Genomic DNA, 21,991 nt, shown 5'->3' with positions numbered 1-21,991 from the left:
TAGAATTGATGGAGAAAAATGATTACAGTAAGAATTGAATTTTTCAGTGCCTTGACAGTATATTTTCCCATACACCACAATAATTATCAAGCTCTTAGGGGAAGAAAAGGCCTTCAGCTAACAAAAAAGTGAGCCTTGAATTCTGTTTGTCAGAAAATTTAACTGAATGTGAAGGTTTATTCCTAAGGGGATTGGATTTGTTGAAATTTCCAGGTTTCAGTCATTCATAGTGGGAGAAGGACCCTGCCAAGCACCCATTAATGAACGTACCTGGAAAATTAGAGTGGAGGACAGTTTACATGTTTACTGTAAATGTGTTTATTAGCTGCAAGTTAATCATTTACCAGTAAAACGAAGATCCACTGTTGCTCAGTGTTTATGCTAGGATGAAATCTCAAGTTTTCACTGAGGTTTTTAAGTCTATGTATCAGCATTATTTGCTTTTGTGGCCATATACTTTCATAGTGATGCTATGGGTGTTTTTTTTTGTTTTTTTAAAATGATGTTTTAACCTGTTGCTCCTTTAAGCATATTTGGTATATTTCATTGTATTAAGCCATTTTTGTTATCATTGTGTGGGAATTTATCTTGCTGATCTCACCATTTTCTTTGAAAGTATGTTGTTTTTCTCTTCAGACTGCTTTCTCTTGCACTCTCATTTCAGAAAAAGCAATTGGCTCTGTCTCTGTTTCTGAACTTTTGTCCCTCATCCAGCATTACTCAAAATGGAATAACTGATTATTGTCACATAGTTCTTTATGGGAGTCTGGGCACAACTTGGTTGTTCTGTTTCCTACAAGCAACCAGTGATAATTTGGCATTTGGGATTCCCTGAATAGAATGAGATAGGTAGTACATGCTTTGCTTTCCTATTTATTTTGAAGTAAATGTTGTATGTTCTGTCATACTGGTGATCTCAAAAATTCATAATTTGGGAGATTTTTAGCCATAAGTGTGTCCAGCTGTTCATTTGAGATCTGCATTGAGGCTTCTTGCTATTTATGCCAATGGATACCAGTTGATGAGCTATTTTAAGGGTTTATACTTGCCTCTGCAATGTATCAAAGCTACTGTAGAACCGTAAATGAGAGGTGACAAGACAGTTTAATTGGTATCACAGCTATGGATGTGAAATATTAATGGGATCATGCCTCATTTTGGTCAGCTTTTGATGTTGCAAGTGTTTATTGTTAGATTGTTTGGGTACAGCAATCACCAGTGATGGTATGTGGCTATTTTAAATGCCACACATTAATGGACCAGACACATCTGTTTTTCACTCAAATGCTGTGAGACAGGGAGGTTCACTACAGTTATGTCCAAACCCCATGACTGGCAGACATCTCCAAATGTAAATGCCAATAACCCATCAGGGGAAAATGAAGCATAGTTTGCTCTGCAATATTGCGAGAATTCAATGAAATTGACTATCTTATTTCATTCTGTGCATTAAACAGACAATCGCAAGAAAAATGTGCCCTTTCCAATATTTCTGATGTAAAAGGATCTTTCATTTCCTGCGTGCCGAACAGCTGCATAATAATTGCTATATTTATCTAGTTCATTATGATTATAAAACTCATTTTGCATGTCTCCTCCAATGTTTATATTTTAACTATTTAAAAGCATCTTTTTCATATAAAAATCCTTTTATTACAAATGCAAGAGGCAAATGACATCTGAGATCATTAAGTATTATTTCCCTACCTTTGTAAGATTTCCGTCAGCAAGGTGTTATTTCAAGCTTGGCTGCAGGAATTATGAACCAGTTTCAAGCTTAGTTGCAATACAAGAGTAGGAATCCTTCAAATGGGACAATACATTAAGATCCTCTTTGCGCGTCTTTTAACAATTGAAGAACAAGGTAAACTTAATTCCATGCCATTCTTCAACATTGAAGGTAAAATAAATGGTCATTCATTGCATTGTTAATTGTGGCTTTCTGTGTGAAGAAGGAATGCTGTAGTTCCCACATAATTATTGGTGGAAACCCATTGTTTTGTCAGAAGAAGATTAAACAGCTATAAGTTTATGTGTGGCAAAAGCATTATGTTTTAGAAAGTTTTAGTAAGTGGCATGGAATATACATTTACCCGCGTAACAATTGGTAAGCAATTGTAACATGCTGTGCATTAGCTTTTGAAATAAAATCTATTACAAAAAAGGATGTAGTACAACAATGATTATTTAAATATTCATCCTTCTAATATGTCTTGTTGTAGTTGATTATTTGGAATTTGTTATCACAGCAGGCTTCCTTTTCTCTTGCAGAGCTTTCAGTCATAGAACCAAATGTTTTCCTTCGACCATTTCTGGAGGTGATTAGATCGGAAAATACAACTGGACCGATCACTGGGTTAGCACTAACATCTGTTAACAAGTTCCTCTCGTATGGATTGATAGGTACGTGTATTTTAGTGCTGAATTATGAACATAGCTCACCATTCAAAAATGATAGTTGTTACTTTGCTCTCCAAGGTATCCTGCCGTCATGAATTTTTGAGGTTGATTTTTTTTCACATTTGTAATTATCAATGTGTGTGTTTTGGAAATGGCACCTCAGCTTTACTTTTTTTCCTCATTATCACTGTAAAATAGCCTCTTCTGCTGTACTTACAGCAATACAAAACTCCTTTTAAAGATACCAATATTTAATGGTAAGCAATTGTAACATGCTGTGCATTAGCTTTTTTGAACACTGCTGTTCTGAGATTAACCAATTTCAAAATCATTGCTTGTAAATTTTTCAAATGTTTTATCTTTTAATGGCCATGAACAATTTTCTCTTTAGTTTAGAGCAGTGTACTGAATTCAATGGTTTACTTTGATTTATTGAGACATTTCTGTCCCTACTCCATCTCCCTAATTAGCAGACTGCTGGAGCTGGGATTTAGATTGAAATCATGGTGGTTCTTTTATTTTTTTTCTTATCCTTGTTGCTATTATTTTTAGCAGAGTGGTCTGGATTTGCTGCTTCTCCACTTGGCAGAAACTATTTCTCCATTATTTTCTTGTGGTGGTGCCTTTATTAAAAATGCACAGAATTTCTAGGAAAAAATGTGTTATCATTGAAGATGATTTTCCTGGTATCTTTAAAGAGAGTTTTGTATTGCTCTAAGTACAGTAGAAGAGGTATTTTGTTAGATATTAGATAAAATGATAATTGGTGCTTAATATGCAGCTTTCTTTAGCATTTTAGGTAGTAGCTGTGCCCACAGTTTAAAAAGGTGCAATTATTCTACCTTCCGTTTTTTTTTGAGGTGGAGGTGATGATAGGGAATGTAGTGAGAAACTATTTGAGATGTTGAAATATACATTTTTCTTTCCCTGAATGTTTTAGTGTGGGTTTTAATTGTCATAAAACTGTTTTTGGTAAATTTACACAGGGCTATTTCAATTTACACTGACATTTACTTGTCTTTGTGTATTTTTCTTCTCATCACTTCCACTGCCCCCAGATGGAGAATTAACTGGTGTACTTTGTCAGTGAAAGAAATTTGTATTTTTTTAATTGGAAGTATATATTTTAGCTCTTTGTGTGTATATATTTTATATGCTATATGTAAGTGCTGTGTTTAAGGCACGATGTGAGATAGCAGATACTATTCACAAACAAAGCACGATTCATGGAATCCTGGAAGGGAATTTTGATGAGAAGGGCAAACCCTAATTTATTTGCCTGCAATGGCAGTGAAGTGATGAATAAACATTCTGCGGGAGGGCTTGGGAGATTGTACATAAGAATTCCTGAAGAACTTCCATTGTGCACTTTAATATTTTGACTTGCTATGGTAGCTGTACTGAATTAGAATAGAATTATGTGATATTCAAACACTCAGACAGAAAGCTAGAAAAGACCAGATGGTCCATACAATGTGTTCCAATCTCTCAAGGTGCAACTTAACCATTCCTTGACTGACCAGAACACTATTCAACTGATCACATTAATTTCTATCGTGGGAGAATTACATGTGACAGAAACTCACTGGCATGTTTTTAAGTGTTTATGGTGAACTTGCATGTAATGCGCAAGTTACTTGCTTGTTCTGTTGAAACAGGTTCTGATTTCACCTAATCTAGTTCTGTACTTGCGTAACCCGGCTCCTCTGTCACCGACTTGAAGTAAGTGGCTTAGCCACTTAGACAGAATTTAATCCTTTCATAATTTAAAAGGGAAACATATATGTGAAGCAGGCTAGAAAATTGATAGTGACCCAAATTAGATTAAATTTATGGTCATTAACAGTTGGTTGGGTGGAGTCACAAAACTTCACATTTTTCTACAGCCTATTTTTCTTAGAATAAGAAAATGCGTATTAATTGCCCTAATGTAAGTGTGCATTAAAATTAAATTTTCATTTAAATTTTTTTTTGGAGAACATTAGTTTTGTACATAGAATTGGTTTGGATTGAATGGTGCATTTCCTTCCAGACACAATTTTGTAAATTTTGTTTGATCGCCATTTGTTGTATTTTTTGACTGAGTTTTTGACATTTCTGGTTGTTTTTAAAGGTGCAGAGTGAAACCAAGTGAATATTTTTTTAGATGAATTTCTGTGGGAAAACTAGTGAAAAGACGAGGGGATATGAGGCATTTTACATTTATTTGAATCCCCTACTTGTCACTTAGCTTAAATTGGTCTAAAGCACACACTGAATCTATCTTTTAAAATGAAGAATCTGTCTAAAGGTCAATGGGAAGGAGACATCAGCCTGCAGAAGCACAACTCTTCCACAGTGGGCAATGACCTCTTCATTATTGTCCATCAGTAGCGGTTGCTGAATCTCACTCCTAGTCAACAGTACAGCAGTAATACCTTATGTGCCTTTGTATTGTTTGTATTTGGTGGATGTTTGTAGCATTGTATTCTCAATTCTGCTTTAGCTTTTACTGCTTTAATTTTAATGTCTGATTATTTTCTGTCTGGTTATAGCAGTTTCAAACTCCTGGGAGTGCCCATCTTGCACAATCTGTCAGAACACATTCCTCACAAGCAGGAAAGCTCACCAATGCATTTGAGCATGCTGTATCACTGCATGGTATAGAAACTGCACTGTGGTGGACAGGAAGGCTCTACAATGGGTATGCAAACTGCCCAACATATCACCAGAGTCAGCCTACTCACCATCAAAGATGTGTATATATCGAAAGGTGCCAGTAAAGGGCCAGTAACTTCATGAGGGATCTCACCCACCCTGCTTATGGACTGTTTGTTCCACTCTCATCAGAGAGGAGGCTGCATAACATTCATCCCAGGACCACTAGTCTCAAAAACAGTTACTTTCCCCCAAGTACTAAGGTTGACCAACACTTCCACCCACTAACCCACCCCTCTACACAGCCCTACCACCACCACCACTTTATCATTTCCTCTCAGAAGCAGCTTATGTACAGACACTCCTGTGTCTGCTGCCACTTTATGGACATACAATTAATCGATATTTGTTGTGTTTTTAAAATTATTTTCTCTTTTGTATATTTTTTTACACTGTCTTGGATTTGGAATAACAATTATTTCGTTCTCTTTTACATTTGTGTCCTGGAAATGACATTAAACAATCTTGAATTTTTAAATACGAACAAGTTGAACCACAGAGATCGTTTGATATATCAGAGAAAACTTCTAAAGTGATGCAAATCTGGGAGTGAGTCAAAGGACCAGTTCTGAAATCAAAATGTTGCCCTCAACTCTGCTCTGGAGCACTCTGCTGCCCTCCAACTCTTTGATCATGTGCTCACCCAGACCTGCTACCACAGTCACTTATCCTTCCTGGGAACGTGTCTTCACTGCCGTCTTTTACCACATGGCTTCATTATCCATTTTCAAGCTTCTCGATTCGGACTCTCTGAGGTTCCCAGGTACTCACATTTAATCGACTGCTTCTCCCACCACATTCTCCACGCCATGCTTTGCACCATGAGGAGGCACCTGGGGTTGTTATCCTGGTCACTTTCACAATTCCAAGACACACTCTCTGTTGCCTGCAATTGACCTATCTGGTACTTTATCCTTCGCCAAATCCACACTTTCTATCACTGGTTCTTAGACTTTCTCACATCCTGCAAGGATTGGAAGATCGCACATCTACAGACTACAGAACCTGCCATCTCCAACGTCAGCAGGCATGGATGTTTCCAGACCATGCTGCCAATCTCAATGGTTCTAACGACCCTGAGCAGATTCAGAACCTGGACTCCACCATCATCAATGCGTTTTCCAACAACCTCAGATACCTTCAAGGGGCCAATTGCTCAACCACCAACTCCGACTCCAGCCTTGACCGACAGGGCCTTACGTGCTGCCACTTGAACTCTTGTCTCCCCTTCCCCTACCACCACTCTGCAATCCTGTGTCTCTCAGGTCCCACTGCCAGCTCTTGGATCCTCAGAGACTCCATCGTCCTCTTATCCCACCTTCCCTGAACACCCCAACCTTTGCCTCTCCTTTGACACCACCCAACTCCCTTTCTCCCCTCTGATCCCAGCTGTCATCCATGCTGGGTCTTTACCATCCCCTCTGACCTTCCCCTCTCTGAGGTAGAAAGTTCTGTCCTCACCTTTGGGCATCACCTTTGCCCTCTGAGCCCACACCTCAGTGATTTCCATGCCCAGTCCTGATGAAGGGTCTCGGCCCGAAATGTCAACTCTACTCTTTCCCATAGATGCTGCCTGGCCTGCTATATCCTCCAGCATTTTGTGTGTGTTGCTTGGATTTCTAGCATCTGCAGATTTTTCTCTTGTTCAAAATGTTGTCACTTTTTGTGTGTTAGTGTGTATGTGTACATGCAAGCACAGCTATCATTAGGAACCCATATGAGACACACAAGCTCACCTTCTCATTCTCCCGAGTGTATGGACTTGCTGTTATTCCATTTGCACATCTTCCATGACAAAAATCAAGTTGAAAACTGTTTTATAATGAATGGAACATTTGTTAAATATTCTACATCCTTGTTGCGTTTGCCCTTGAGCTGAAGTTTCTTTCAAATTTATTTGTTGAGGCATAGAATGCAAGAGTTGGGAAATTTACCCATAACCAATTTGAAGTCATTAGATCGTCTCATGCTAGTGTGTATGTTATAGGACTACAAAGTACACGGTGGAGCTGTGCAAGAGTGTTGCAAATTTGAAGATGTTTCATATGCTGTTTTATTTTGAATAAAAGGGCTGGAGTTGAAAAATATTTGAGCTATATAAAATTGCGAGGCTTATTTGGAGCAAGTAGGAACCATCTATTCACATTAACAGAGAGGTTAGTAATGAGTGAGAACAGTTTAGGTAATTGGTCAAAGGAATAGTGAAATACTGAATAAAATATTTTCACTACCTGGTAGTAGGGTCTTCAGTTTGTTGCCTGAAAGAGTAATGGAGCCATCTGCATGAGATGTACAAGGCCACAAACTGAAAGACCAGGCAAAAAAAGGAGATAGGAAATGGGATTAATTCAAATAGCTGTTAATTAGCTTTTGTGAATCTCATGGTCCAAATGGCTACTTCTGTGCAATAGATTTCTCTGATTTTATAAAATCATAGAATCAGTCTGACTTTTAATTGGTTTTGAGATGACATTTTTAGATTAGAATGAATGTAATTTTCCAACTGGTACATGCAACAAACTGCTTTGCATTTTCATCCATATACTCTCCAAAAGCATTTGTCCTTAAAAATTCACGGTTAACTCTTAGTGCTACATTGGCTTCGAGAAAGTAATTGTTGCTGAGATTTGTGTCTGCAGCTATAACATTGATTTTCAATTTTACTTGCAGCAGTTATTCTTCAGCTTTGGTGATACTGTTTCAACATAATATGACTAGGAATATCTCCTTTAGATTGAGTCACTTGGGGCTCGTTTGTTGAAGGATAATAGATAGTACAGTGTTACCAGCCGTCAGTAATCCCTTTTGAGGGATGTGGAATGCTGAAGCTCAATTCATTTTTAAGTAAAATCGTGTCTGTGTGTGTCTGTGTTTGAAAGAGAGGCAAAGTTTCCTCTGTTTCGTAATTACAGAAAAGTTGACAGTTCAACTAAAAGATATTTACTCAAATTGGGTTAGTTTACCTTGATTGTGTTCTGTGATAAGATCTTTAATTATTATTACTGAATGAAAATGGTAAATTGACTTTCTTTCCTAATTTGAACAAAATATACTGAAAACATTTTCAAATTCATTAGAGGCTGTCATTTCATGTCATGCTGATATGCAGGAACCATTACACTGATGAATTTTGTGGAGGGATCAGAACTTTATTAAGCATGAGCAAATGATTATGGCAGACCAAAATGTAAGGAACATAATATAAAGAGTTAAATAGGAAGTGACCACAGGATATTCTTGAATAGGTTGAAATATTCCCAGAGTATTGAAATTGTCTATTGAACTGATGTAAAAGCTAAAGAGAGGGTCTACAATATGCTGGGAGCCAGTCTAAGTATGCACATGGCCATTGGAGCTCGTCTCTTCTGAAAGCTGGGTATAACCGTTGCTAACATGAGGAAATCTGCAGATGCTGGAAATTCAAAATAACCGTTGCTCATGTGCTGAATTCTCATCAACAATCATGGGTAGAGCTTCCCATATTTGACTCCTTCATCTCGTGAAGCACTCTTTGCAATCGCATCTTCCTGTCGGATCGAATCCTGCAGGCGTCTCTCCAGATCTTCTCTTTACCGCGTCTCTCACCAAAAGACCATGAACCCCACCAGAGTCTGTCACAAATCCCTCTTCAACCAGCTCTCTCTAGAACCTTCTCCTAATTCCACTATCCTGATTGGCTGGTACCACATTCCTAAGTTGAATAACATGCCTCCTTATCTTTAGCTGAAACCAAAACATTCTACCAGCAGAAGAAAACTACTAACTGAAATACCCTGCATTATAGCTTTAGAAATCTTAACCAGTGCATTACACATGTATGAGTGAATGACAATTAAACTTGAACCAGCTGATCCAACTCACTCTTGTCTGCCTCTTTTTTGCAATCTGAGTTTCTGCCAACTACAGTGGCTTCATCAGCAAGTTTATAAATGGTGTTTGAGATGCGTGTAGCCATGCAGTCGTGAGCATAGAGAGAATAGAGCTGTGGGCTAAGCACGCATCCTTGATGTGTGCCAGTGTTGATCTGATTGTCAGTGAGGAGGAGGAAATAAAATTACCGATCTGCACTGACAGTGGTCACCCAAAAGAATCTATTTGTAAAGGAGGCTGCAGAGGCCCAGCCGTGAACCGTGTTGATTAATATGGAGGGAATGATGCTGTTGAACACAACGCTGTAATTGATAAACAGCAACCTGATATGTTTTACTGTTATTTAGGTGCTCAAAAGCCAAATGGACAGCAGTAAGAATGTACCCACTGTAGATGCTTTTGACTCTCCGTCACTTCACGCCACGGAAACCGGCATAAGCACCAGCTTGATGAGCCTAGAAGGCTCGGGACAGACTTTAACTTCTAACTTTTTTGTAGAAGGTAATGGCATCTGTTGTGCATCTGATTGTGACTCATGCAGAGTTATGTGAGTCATAATCATACACAAAAAATCTTTACACAGAATTGCCTCTTTGCTGTCATGATGGTCTTCCGTCTGTCATACCTGGATGATCTGTAGGATTCTGGATTGTTGGGCTTGAACGCCATAGCTCTAGCCCACAGAGGACTATGAATTTCTTGTTTCATCCAGGGCCACTGACTTAGGAAAATTTATGTTCTCAAATATATGCACTTATCCACACAGGTCTTGGTAAAATTGGTGACACCTGTTGCATATTCATTTATATCTGAAGCTGAATGCCTGAATATGGTCCACTCCACAGTTCAAAATAATCGTGTAATCACTCCTCTGCCTCCATTGACTCTTAACTTCACTGTCTTTGTTGAGTTTGTACATTCTCCCAGCGATGGCATGGATTTCTCTCTGAATGTCATATGTCTGTAGTATCTCATCAATTGGATAGTATACAAATTCACTTTTTCTGCCAAAATGGGTATACATTTTTCTGATATACTTCTGTTGTCAGTTTTTCCCCATTCACTTAATCCATCTCTAGCTCTTGGTAGCCTTCTTATACCATCCTCTGCCATAAGGAGGAGAGCCTTGGTTGTCCTAAAGATTGCAATTTTTGGAATTCCACTTAATCTTTCGTACTTTCATCATTATCATTATGTGCCATGCCATGTGATGTAGGTGATCATGGACTTTGACCATAATTGTTCTTGGCATTTTCTACAGAAGTGGTTTGCCATTGTTGCCTTCTTGGCAGTGTCTTTTACAAGGCAGGTGACCCCAGCCATTATCAATGCTCTTTAAAGATTAAATGCCTGGTGCAGCAGTTGCATAACTAGGACTTGCACCAGGTATTCATATGTCCATCCACCAGCTCCTATGGCTTCATGTCACCCTGATCGGGGAGGGGAAGTGGGGAGGCTAAGCAGCTGCTACACCTTGCCCAAGGGTGATCTGCAGGCTAGTGGAGGGGAGGGGTGCCTTGCACCTCCTTTGATAGAAATGTATGTCCACCCCGCTACCCATTGTACTTAAGTACTTTGATTCTCATTTCATATGGCTACTTCAGAATGTTTTAATACTTCTTTCAACTGAAATTCAGCCACTGCTTTAAAAGCTTCCAGCCAACTTATTTGCCTGATCTGAATGTCTTGGAATACTATTGATAGTTCTTTCTGTTATTTGGAATCTGAAAGGCTTATTTTGAGGTTGCAGCTGATCTTTTATGGTTCAGAGTTGGATATGTCAACTGGCTGCCCTGAGCGTGAATCTGTTCAATGTGATGGCTTCTGTGGGTTGACAGCTGTTCCTGTTTGAACTTTGAATTTAGTTTTTTGTAGTTTCTTCCATTGCCACATTAACAGGAAATGATGTCATTCATTTTCTTCATAGTCACGTGATAATTGCTTTTTGGTGAACTGAGAGTGAGGAGCAACTAGGTTTGTTCCCTGTGGACAATATGTCTTCAATGCATGTCTTTTCAGAATTTTGCCTTAGAATTAATGAAATCAAATTGTTAATTTTCTGAAATAGGATGTGAGTGTGGCTTTTAAAAGAAATAATTTCTCATAATATTTTCCTTGTTTTGAGAAGTATTAAAACATAACAGTTTGGCCTTATTGAAAGTAGATAATCCGTAGGTCTTTGAAATGAAATTGTCTTTAATTATGTGCCATCGGAAAAGCAATTCTTAAGCAGTTACTGGTAAGATCACAATCTAAGATACTTTTTAAATTTCAGAAGATATGCAACAGTACATGGATGTTTTTTTTTCACCAGTGCCTTCATTGTTGCTTTGACTCCTGGTATTGCATTTGCCAATTGATGTTTTGCAGATATTTTGTCAGAAAACCAATGGAGACTTTTACCATTGTATCATTTACCTGCTGTAGTGGTGGAGCAAGAATATAATGGAACCCTTATACAAGGTGTTTTTGTGATATTTCATTCCTCACTTTCTTGTATACGGAAAGACATCTGAACTTCCAAAATCCATGTGTTTATTTAAAAAAAAAATGAAGTCATTGGCATGATTTATTGATAAATTATGCAGGGCAGAATTCAGGCTACATATGCCAAAATAAAAACCATGTAGCACAAATTCTTAAACTGAATTGAAATTCTTAAATTTCCATGGTGGAGTTATTAGTCCAAACCAGCTACCTTAAATCTTGACAGGTGGTTTTGTTTTAATCAGTCAAGGTCTATGAATAATTGCCTCATTCTCACAAATTTTGGTTATCTGACAAGCAAGATTTTTGCTGTGTGACATCTTCAAGATAAATCCCAATGCAACATGAACCACTGGATAAAAGCCTGCCTTTCTGCCACATGAGGTAGACCTTTGACCATCCTTCTCAAATTAGGTTTTCCACAGATATTTGACTTCATGTGGAATGCATACTGTGACTTTGTCCAACAGGTTTGGTTTTCCTGTAATTCTTCCTGTCCAAGTAGAGCTAACTTACAGGACTAATGAGACTGTTCAGCCTAAGAAATTGCCACTCTAGAACTAAGATCACCTCAACTTCACTCATGGAGCTGTATTGCAGAGATAATGAGCACCTGGAGGCTAAACTCCAAGTTATGTTTTGTAACTCCAGAAACTAATTGAAACAAAAAAAATCAGGAACTTGAATATTTGTTTTACTTAGTTTTTCTTTTCCCTTTTCAGTAGTGAGGCACTCACATTTGAAGTGATGGTAATGATGTGTGCTATTCACATGTACTACTTAAATATGACTAACAAAGAATGCTTAATCAAGCAATATATTTACAATTTTACTAAAATATTACTGAATATAGAATGCACTAAACTCCTCCCTGCTTAGCTGTAGACTTCAACTCAATATAGAATGCTTCTCCACTCAAATTTGTAACGGAAGTGGTTCTGTCAGCTCTGGGCACCTTTCTTCTCTAACAATTGACTCTGTTCTCCCCGACTGATTGATGTGTTGCCTCCAGATGATGACATACACCATCTCCACTCTATAGTAAAGTGGTCCAGTTCAATCCTTCCTCTTTCCAAGTACTCACTTTTGATAATCTCTGTTGTCCCTAGCCACGAGTTCTTGTCCAGGAGTGAAACATCAGACCTTCTCTATTTGTCTCAGCTGTTTGTCCTATATACCCCTACTGAGATTGAATTTGAGGAAATTGAAGCTTGAGCACAAGGGACAACCCAGGAACAGCACAACTGGTGAGCTGTTGGTTGTGGAGTGTGTTGCATTGTGATATGCAAAGAGGAAATTGGCGAGCTTCCAATTCAGTGTGCGTAGTGTGTTCTGCTGTCATTGCTTGCAGTGCATTCTTTAGGCTGTGGACAAACCTTCCCATCAAGCCATTTATAGTTGGGTGGTATGGTATCTTATTCCATTCATTTTCTAGAATGACTGAAACTCTTCATTGTCACTGACTAAATGTCAGTGATGAATCCTTGCAAAGAGCCTTCTCACACATTAATAGTGTGCAAGGATGTAGAGGAGGCTATTGGGGACACATCTGGCCACTTTGTAGCTGCATCCACTACTGTCAAGAAATTTGTGCTCATGAATGGTCGGGCAAAATCCACATGAGTCCTCTGCCATGGCAATGCAGGCCATTCCCAGGGTTGAAGAGGTGGTGGTGTTGGCATTTTCTGGACATACAGGCACCTTGAACAGTACATGGCAAGTAGCTCAATCTGCAGATCTATCCCAGGCCACCAGACAAAGCTTTGAGACATTGCTTTCATTTTCACCTTGATGACCAGCATGAGGCTCTTCCAACACTTTAGCTCTCAGCTTGAATGGTACAACAACTTTCATTCCCCACCTGAGGCAACCCCGGTCATGGGCACATTCATCCTGGCGCAGGTAAAAATGGGGGGAATTGGAATTTCTGTTGCACATCCCAGCCATTTTGGGTTGCCATGTAGATCAGAGACAGTGGATCCTTTCTGATTTCCTTTTTGATCATCTCTGCTGTAATCAGGAGACTTTCGATATGTTTTAAGGAGAATGTGTCAAGAGGAGTGTTTTATTTTGTAAATGTTTCAGGTATTTTCTTTTCCAAGGGTAAGTGGTACAATTCATCAGCATTAGTTGTCCTCTTGAATTCGATCTTGTAGTTGTGTCCTCTAAGAACAGCCCATCTCTGCATTTGTGCTGCTGCTGTTTGTGGAATATCCTTCTGTGGATGAAAATGGGCACTACTGGTGGATGATCAGTAATGAGGCTAAACTCTCTTCCATACAAGTACTGGTTTAAAAGTCTCCCCTCCCTCCCTCCCCAGCCAGACTCGAGCCTCTTGGTCCGTCTGTGCGTAATTTTTTCTCTGCAGCATTAAGGGCACATGACGCAAAGTGGAGTGTTCACTTCCATTACTCATAACGTGGCATGACTGCACCTGTACCATAAGGTGAGCTTTATGGTATAGGTCACAGGCAAGCTTCACTGGATGATATTGATCATAACGTGTGATTACATTGTCTGACATTACCATTTCCTTTGTCTTTTGGAAAGCTTTGCAAATTGCTATTTCTTCCAGATCTGTAGTAATGAGTTCAAGGGGTTAAGTGCAATCGCTAGGTTTGGCAGGAACCTCTTATAGTAATTACCAAATCCTAAAAAGGACCATAACTGTGACACATCCTTTTGGCCTTGGTGCATCTGCCATTGCTTGAATTTTCTCAGCATACTTGTGTAATCCTTGTGTGTCAGTGGTGCAAGTGATGCTTGATTTAAAGAGATCACTCTTGTTGTGTCATGCTCTGAGCCTTTAATCTTCTAAACTTTTTAACACTGTCTTGAGATTTTGGAGATGCTTTTTGTCATTCTCACTGGTAACAATGATGTTTTCCAGATAACACTGAGTGCTGGGCAGCTTTGTAGCGCCTAGTCCATAGCTTTATGCCAGAGTGCAGGTGCAGATGTTACTCCAAAAATAAGTTTATTATAGTGACCACTGATCCCCTGACAGACCCATCCTACTTGACAATTGGGACCACTGGCATTGCCCATGGGCTCCATTCAACCTTAGAACTGAATTAAATTGGCTTTATTACTTGCATCCTTCATATACATGAGTAAGAATCTTTATGTTGCATCTCTGTCTAAATGTGCAATGTATAGTAATTTATAATAAATAGTACGTACAACAGGACAGTCAGTGTAACATAGAAATACAATTGTATCAGCATGAATGAATCAGCCTGATGGCCTGGTGGAAGAAGCTGTCTCGGAGCTTGTTGGTCCTGGCTTTTATGTTGCAATACAGTTTCCTGGATGGCAGCAGTTGGAACAGCCGTTGGGGTGACTCAGGACCCAATGATCCTTTAGGCCTTTTTTACACACCTGTCTTTGTAAATGTCCTGAGTAGTGGGAAGTTCACATCTACAGATGTGCTGGGCTGTCCACACCACTCTCTGTAGACTCCTATGATTGAGGGAAGTACAGTTCCCATACCATGCAGCCAGTCAGGATGCTCTCAGTTGTGCCCCTGTAGAAGGTGCTTCGAATTTGGGAGCACATACCAAACTTCTTCAGCTGTCTGAGGTGAAAGGTTCTTTTGAGCCCTTTTCACCACACAGCCGATATATACAGACCACGTGAGTTCCTCAGTGATGTGTATGCTGAGGAACTTAAAGTTGTTCACCCTGTCAACCCCAGATCCATTGATGTCAGTAGGGGTTAGCCTATCTTCATTCATCTTGTAGTCCACAACCAGCTCCTTTGTTTTTGCGACATTGAGGGAGAGGTTGTTTTCTTGACACCACTGTGTCAGGATGATGACTTCTTCACTGTAGGCTGCCTCATTGTTATTTGAGATTGGTCCAATCAGTGTAGTATCGTCAGCAAATTTAATTAGCAGATTGGAGCTGTGGGTGGCGACACAGGAGTATACAGAGTGAAGGAGGGGGCTTAGGACACAGCCCTGAGGGGCACCTGTGTTGAGGGGCAAAGGTGAGGGAGCCTACTCTTATCATCTGCCAGCAATCTGACAGGAAGTCCAGGATCCAGCTACACAAAGCAGGATGAAGGCTGAGGTCACTGAGCTTCTGGTTGAGCCTGGAGGGAATTATTGTGTTGAATGCTGAACTGTAGTCCAGGAGCAGCATTCTCACATAAGCATCCTTCTTCTCCAGACGTGTAAGGATGGTGTGTAGAGCTGTGGCTATTGCTTCATTTGTCGATTGGTTGTGTTGGTAGGCGGATTGTAGGGGGTCCAGTGCGGGAGGTAGCATGCTGCAGATGTAGTCCTTGACCAGCTTCTCAAAGCATTTGCTTATTATTGAGATGAGCCCGACAGGACACCAGTCGTTCAGACATGTTACCTTGACTTTTTTTTAGGTACAGGAGCAATAGTGGATGTTTTGAAGTAGGAGGGCACTCTACATTGGGAGAGGGAGAGATTAAAAGTGTCTGTAAACACACCTACCAGTTGTGCCCTGTACATCCCAAGTACCCGCCTGGGATGCCGTCCGGTTCCACAACCTTGCAACTGTCCACTCATTGGAAACACCTGCATACTTCAGCCTCCAAGATGACAAGCTGCAGCTCTCCTCAGGGGCTCAGTGTTGACAACATCGAATCGAGAGTAAAAAAAGATTTGGCTCATCTGGGAGAGAGGCAGCGATGTTAGAAACTCCACTGAATTTAGCTTTGAAGTCTGCGATGGTGTGCAGAACTTGTCTTAAGGTGCGTGCATTGTTGGCGGAGAGTTGTGTCTGGATCTTCTCTCTGTATTGTTTCGCTGCCTTGATGACTTTGTGCATATCGTAGCTGTATTTCTTGAGTTCCTGTTGGTCACCGGCAACGTAGGCTCTGTGTCGCGCACTAAGTGCTGCTCGTACGGAACTGTTGATCCAGGATTTCTGGTTTGGATAGACCCTGACCGATTTCTAGGGGGACGACATCCTCGATGCACTTCCAAATGAAACTTGTGACCCCTTTTGTGATCTTGGAGACATCCTCATTATGGAAGACATTCCAGTTGACGTCATCAAAGCAGTCCTGTAGCATGGAGACTGATTGGTTGGACCAACAGTGGATGCTTTCAACTGTGGCCGCCTCTTGTTTCAGCTTCTGCCTGTACCTTGGCAGCAGCAAGATGGAGGAATAATCTGATTTTCCAAACAGATGATGGAGGAGCGCTTTGTATGTGGTGCGGAAAGGGGAGTAGCAGTGGCTGAGTATGCTATCTCCCCGTGTGCTTACCTGGAAGCGTTGACAAAACTTTGGAGAGACTTTAGTCAGTGATGTTCTATTAAAGTCACCAGTGACGATGAAGGCAGCCTCTGGGTGTGCAGTCTCCAGGGTGCTGATAGTCTTGTATAGTTCCTTGAGAGCCAGGTCAGTATCAGCCTGTGGCGGATATACACAGCTGTGATAATAACAGCCGTGAAGAAAGAATTCCTTCAGCTTCCATGCAGTCTAGCTCACTGGCTGCTTTATCATTGATGGTATAAGGAATTGGTCAGGCTTTTTAAAACTCGGGTGTGGCATTTTCATTTAACATTACTCTTGATAAAGGGATGCAGTGCTTTCCTGGGATATATGACAAATAAACTCTTGTTAAGCTTCCAGCCGGGTACAGGCATTGTCAATAACTGACAATTCTGTCATCTTCATCAGGGATGATGCTTGGGCATGTCTAGTCTGATTTTTCTGGGTATCCCAAGCACTTACACCTCCTGCCCTCTTTGATGCGGGTTTCTACCATGCGTCCTGTCTGGCTGCTACATGCTGCTCCGCGTTCACAGGGAATCCTGTAAACCCCAGCTGACCTGAGTCCCAGATCAACTTTGACTCACATAAGCTGTGATGTGAGCTTCCTTATGGGCTTGTGGATGATATTAATGTGATATTTCTTCAGGATCCTGGCGATCCTTCCAGAAAGCATGGAAATATAGAGAAGACAGGCGGTAGCGATGTGTGCTACAGGTCTTGCTTTTAGGTTTCTTGGTTTTACCATTGGCCCTTTTAAGGGCCTGAGTGATTTCCTTCACCTTGTAGCCATTCTGTAGGAATGCCATGCGTAATCATCTTATTTCCTGGGGAGACTCTCCTGGTCCAAGGAAATCAGCAGGTCAGGCAGCATCTATGGAAAAAATAGTACAGTTGACCTTTCAGGCCGAAACGGTGACTGCACTTTTTCCATAGATGCTCCCTGACCTGCTGAGTTTCTCCATCATTTTGTGTGTATTGCTCGGGTTTCCAGCATGTGCAGATTTTCTCTTGCTTGATACCCGATCGGAAATAGTATTCACACGGTTAATCAAAGAAGGAAAATCCACTCTATTGCTCTTATATCAGTGTACTTCCTCAATAAGGGGAACTATTATGAACAAACAGATGGAGTGGCCATGGGATTGCCCTTGTCGCCGGCTGTTGCTAATTTCTACATGGAGGACTTTGAGGAGAGGGCTCTGCGTTTATTGCCATTATGCCCTAAATGCTTCTTCAGATACGTCGATGATGCCTTTGTAGTGTGGCCTCATGGACTCCAGGCACCCCAACTGTTCCACGACCATCTGAATAGTATACATCCAAACATTCAATTTGTGATGGAGATTGAGAGGAATGGTTGCTTCCCATTCCTTAGACATTCTAATACGAGAGAAACTGGATGGTAGCTGTTGACATGGCATCTATTGGAAACCCACTCTCACGGACTTGTACCTCAGCAATAACAGCCATCTTCACACTTCCCAATGTAGAGTGGTTCTTTGTACTTTGATTTCCTGTGCGAAAACTATTTTGGACCCAGAGTCTCCCTGAGGAAATAAGACAATTGCGCACAATGTTCCTATAGAACAGCTACAAGGTGAAGGAAATCAGTCGGGTGTAACCCATATTGCCTGTTTCTTGTTAGTTTTCATATTGTAAGTCTCAAGGCTACTTAGTCCTGTATCACTCACTTCATTATCATATTTTTCATCACTGTATGCAGATTAGTGCTCTTTTTGAAACTGCAACTTGATCTTTTATCTTTCTTCTCTTCCCTGTGCAGTTCGTTTATTTTTGTCTGTCCAACATACTCTTTGTATCTGTCCTACTTTGTTGCTTTTTTTTTGCGGGTTTTTCCTTTAAACCTGCACTGGTTTGGTGTATGAGCCCTTGCCACAACAGTAACATAATTTGTTTGACCAGGCTGGTTTCTGTTGACACAAAGTACACTGCAGATGTTGTGGTCAAATCAAGACGTACAAAAAAGCTGGATGAACTCAGTAGGTCGGGCAGCATCCGTTGAAAGAAGCAGTCAACGTTTTGGGTCGAAACCCTTCGTCAGGACTAAAGGAGGGAGGGGCAGGGGCCCTATAAAGAAGGTGGGGGGAGGGTGGAAAACAATCAGGAAAGATCAAGGGGTGGGGGAGGGGATAGGCAGGAGAGGTGAAGAAGGAATCTAAGGGGAAAGCACTATGGGTAGTAGAAGAAGGCAGAGTCATGAGAGGTGATAGGCAGCTAGAAGAGGAGACAGAGTGAAAGTGGGATGGGGGAAGGGAGAGGGAGGGAATTACCGGAAGTTGGAGAATTCGATGTTCATACCAAGGGGCTGGAGACTACCCAGATGGTATATGAGATGTTGTTCCTCCAACTGAAGTTTGGCCTCATCATGGCAGTAGAGGAGGCCATGTATGGACATATCTGAATGGGAATGTGAAGGAGAGTTGAAGTGAGTGGCAACCGGGAGATCCTGTCTGTTGTGGCGGACAGAGCGTAGGTGCTTGAAGTGGTCCCCCAATCTGCGTCGGGTCTCGCTGATGTAGGGGAGGCTGCACCGGGAGCACCGGATGCAATAGATTACCCCAGCAGACTCACAGGTGAAGTGTTGCCTCACCTGGAAGGACTGTTTGGGGCCCTGAATGGTGGTAAGAGATGAGGTGTAGGGACAGGTGTAGCGTAGTCACATAAAATCACTATGTTCAAGAAACATGATGTACACTTAGATAGGTTAGGCAGAGAAGAATGAAGACTTAATAAGAGCAAATGGATTGGTGTAGATGGGAAGAAGGGTCAGCATAGAGTTGGTGGGCTGAAGGCATTATTTCTATAACACTCTCGATCTATTAGTCTCCTTAGCTGCCTCAGAATTCACTGAACTAGAGTGGAAGTAAAGCATTATTGCTCATAAAAATAACACAATCGTAGTGTCCACTTGATTTTTTTTTTGCAGAGATGTTTTCTTAGTCAATGCCTAAAGGTAGTGTTTCAATGTTACATGGAAGAGAGCACCAGATTCAAATGAGAATTGCTGACTTAGCAGCTTATGTATGTTCTTGTGTGCATGTGTCAACATAATATTGTAATGCACTATATAAAATCATTTAACTACAAAAGAACTAGGCCCTGGTCTGAATTCCAAAATGATATATCTGGTGATGAGTGCAGTTTATCCGAATGTGCACAGAGCTAGTATTCAATCAAAGCATGTGAAAGATTATACATAAGGTTAAGTAACAACCAAATAGTTTGTAACAGTATATTTCCGTTACAGCTATATTTCTTAGACATAGTGTATATTTTTAGCCTTATTTTTGTTGTCATTTCCTTGACCACCCTTCTATTTTACTCACATCATTCCTTACGCCATATGCTTTGATCAACATCTACAAAGCCTGAATGCAGTTATGGCTATTACTACTTTTTGACTTCCTACTTTTCAGCATGGGTGCAAACCTAAAACTTTATACTGTAGCTCAATATTTAAATTAAAGATATTAATTTTAGAGTTCTGTAATAAAGCAGGCTCTTGCACAATGAGCAAACAGCCTGACTTTGCTTGTTTTTGCAAAGGCATGCATAGTTTCAAATCTAAATGCCTGACCTCATAAATTTCAATTAAAGTCTCTGTGGAGATGTGACTAAACAAACAGGCTTGACTAAGAAAATTTCAAAAAAATCTGAAAACATTGCTTAAACCCATTGGCTTGCTAACTTATTTATTCAATACATTGATCATTTTACTCAGGACAGTGTTTTTGTGGCGTGTACAGGGTATTTGTGAGGTTCTTCTGGTGCTTCTCGTGAGGCTTGATGATCCATGAGAGAAGTAGATTTGAATTCAGAATGGTTTATTAGTATTGCTATTTGATGGAGGTTACTGGTATATGCTAGAGATCAGTGCATTTATTTTGAATCTTTGCTAGTTCTTATGATTGAAGAGTAGTTTTATGATAACATGCATGGTTCACCAGTCACAAAAAGGTAAATCAACTACAAGAAGATTAGTAAAAGAACATAAACTGAACTTAAATGACGTCTTGCCTAGAGGAGAATCAAGATGAAGCATTGAATAAATTGCTCCAATAGTTTGGAATCTGATCAAATCTAAAGATGTTGTTTCCTTACACAACTGTAGTAAATGGTTCATTTGGCATTGTTACAGTCCTTATACTGGATAATGCCATGTTAAGACTATAAGATATAGGAGCAGAATTAGGGCATTTAGCGCATTGAGTCTGCTTCTTCATTTCATCATGGCTGATCCAATTTTCCTCTCAACTCCTATCACCTGCCTTCTCCCTGTATCCCTTCATACCCTGACCAATCACGAATCTAACAACCTCAGCTTTAAATATACATAAAGACTTGGCCTCCACAGCTGCTTCTGGCAAAGAATTCCATTAACTCATCATTCTCTGGCTAAAGAAATTACTCCTCATCTCCATTCTAGAAGGATGCTCCTTTATTCTGAGGCTGTGTTCTCTGGTCTTAGAGTCTCCACCATAGGAAACATCCTCTCCACATCCATTCTATCAAGTCCTTTCAGCATTTGATAGCTTCCAATGAGATCACCCCTCATTCTTCTGAATTCTACTGAATAGAGGCCCAGAGCCATCAAATGCTCTTCACATGGACAACCCACTCATTCCTGAAATCATTTTTGTGAACCTCGTTTGAACTCTCTCCAGTTTCATTACATCCTTTCTAAGATAGTGGGCCCAAATCTGCTCTCAATACTCCAAGTGAGACCTCAGCAGTCTTTATAAAGTTTCAACATTACATCCTTGCTTTTATATTTTAGTCCTCCTAAAATGAATGCAATCATCGTATTTGCCTTCCTCATCACAGACTCAACCTGCAAATCAACTGCACAAACTGCACAAGCACTCCCTAGTCCCTCTGCATCTGTTTTTTTTGTATTTTCTCTCCATTTAGAAAGTAGTTAATCCTTTAATTTCTTCTATCAAAGTGCATGACCATACACTTCCCAACACTGTATTCCATCTGCCATTTCTTTGCCCATTCTCCTAGTCTAAATCCTTCTGTAGCCTCTCTACTTACTCAAAACTACCTGCCCCTTCACTAATCTTCATATTTCATGCGAACTTTTCAATAAAGCCATCAATTCCATCATCCAAGTTGTGGACATATAACGTAAAAAGAATCGGTCCCAACACAGACTCCCTTTATTCCCACTCTTTGTCTCCTGCCAATCAGCCACTGCTTTTCATGCTGGAATCATTCCTGTAATACCATGGGCTCGTAGCTTGTTAAGCCGCCTCAT

General features: G+C 40.4%; 1 protein-coding gene across 5 annotated transcripts in view; it reads left to right on the top strand.

Annotated features, from left to right (window-relative positions):
• Window positions 1-21,991, top strand: part of gbf1 (golgi brefeldin A resistant guanine nucleotide exchange factor 1) — a 266,769-nt gene that overhangs the window by 118,822 nt on the left and 125,956 nt on the right. For all 5 annotated transcript variants that reach the window (XM_073025342.1, XM_073025339.1, XM_073025341.1 and 2 more), the window contains exon 4: window positions 2,272-2,403. In XM_073025342.1, coding sequence (XP_072881443.1) covers window positions 2,272-2,403 — 132 coding nt within the window. The remainder of the gene's footprint in view (window positions 1-2,271; window positions 2,404-21,991) is intronic.

This window comes from Hemitrygon akajei, chromosome 21 (genome assembly GCF_048418815.1).
Source record: "Hemitrygon akajei chromosome 21, sHemAka1.3, whole genome shotgun sequence".
NCBI lineage: Eukaryota > Metazoa > Chordata > Chondrichthyes > Myliobatiformes > Dasyatidae > Hemitrygon > Hemitrygon akajei.
The sequence above is the reverse complement of the archived record's forward strand: the minus strand, read 5'-3'. Positions and strand labels throughout refer to the sequence as shown.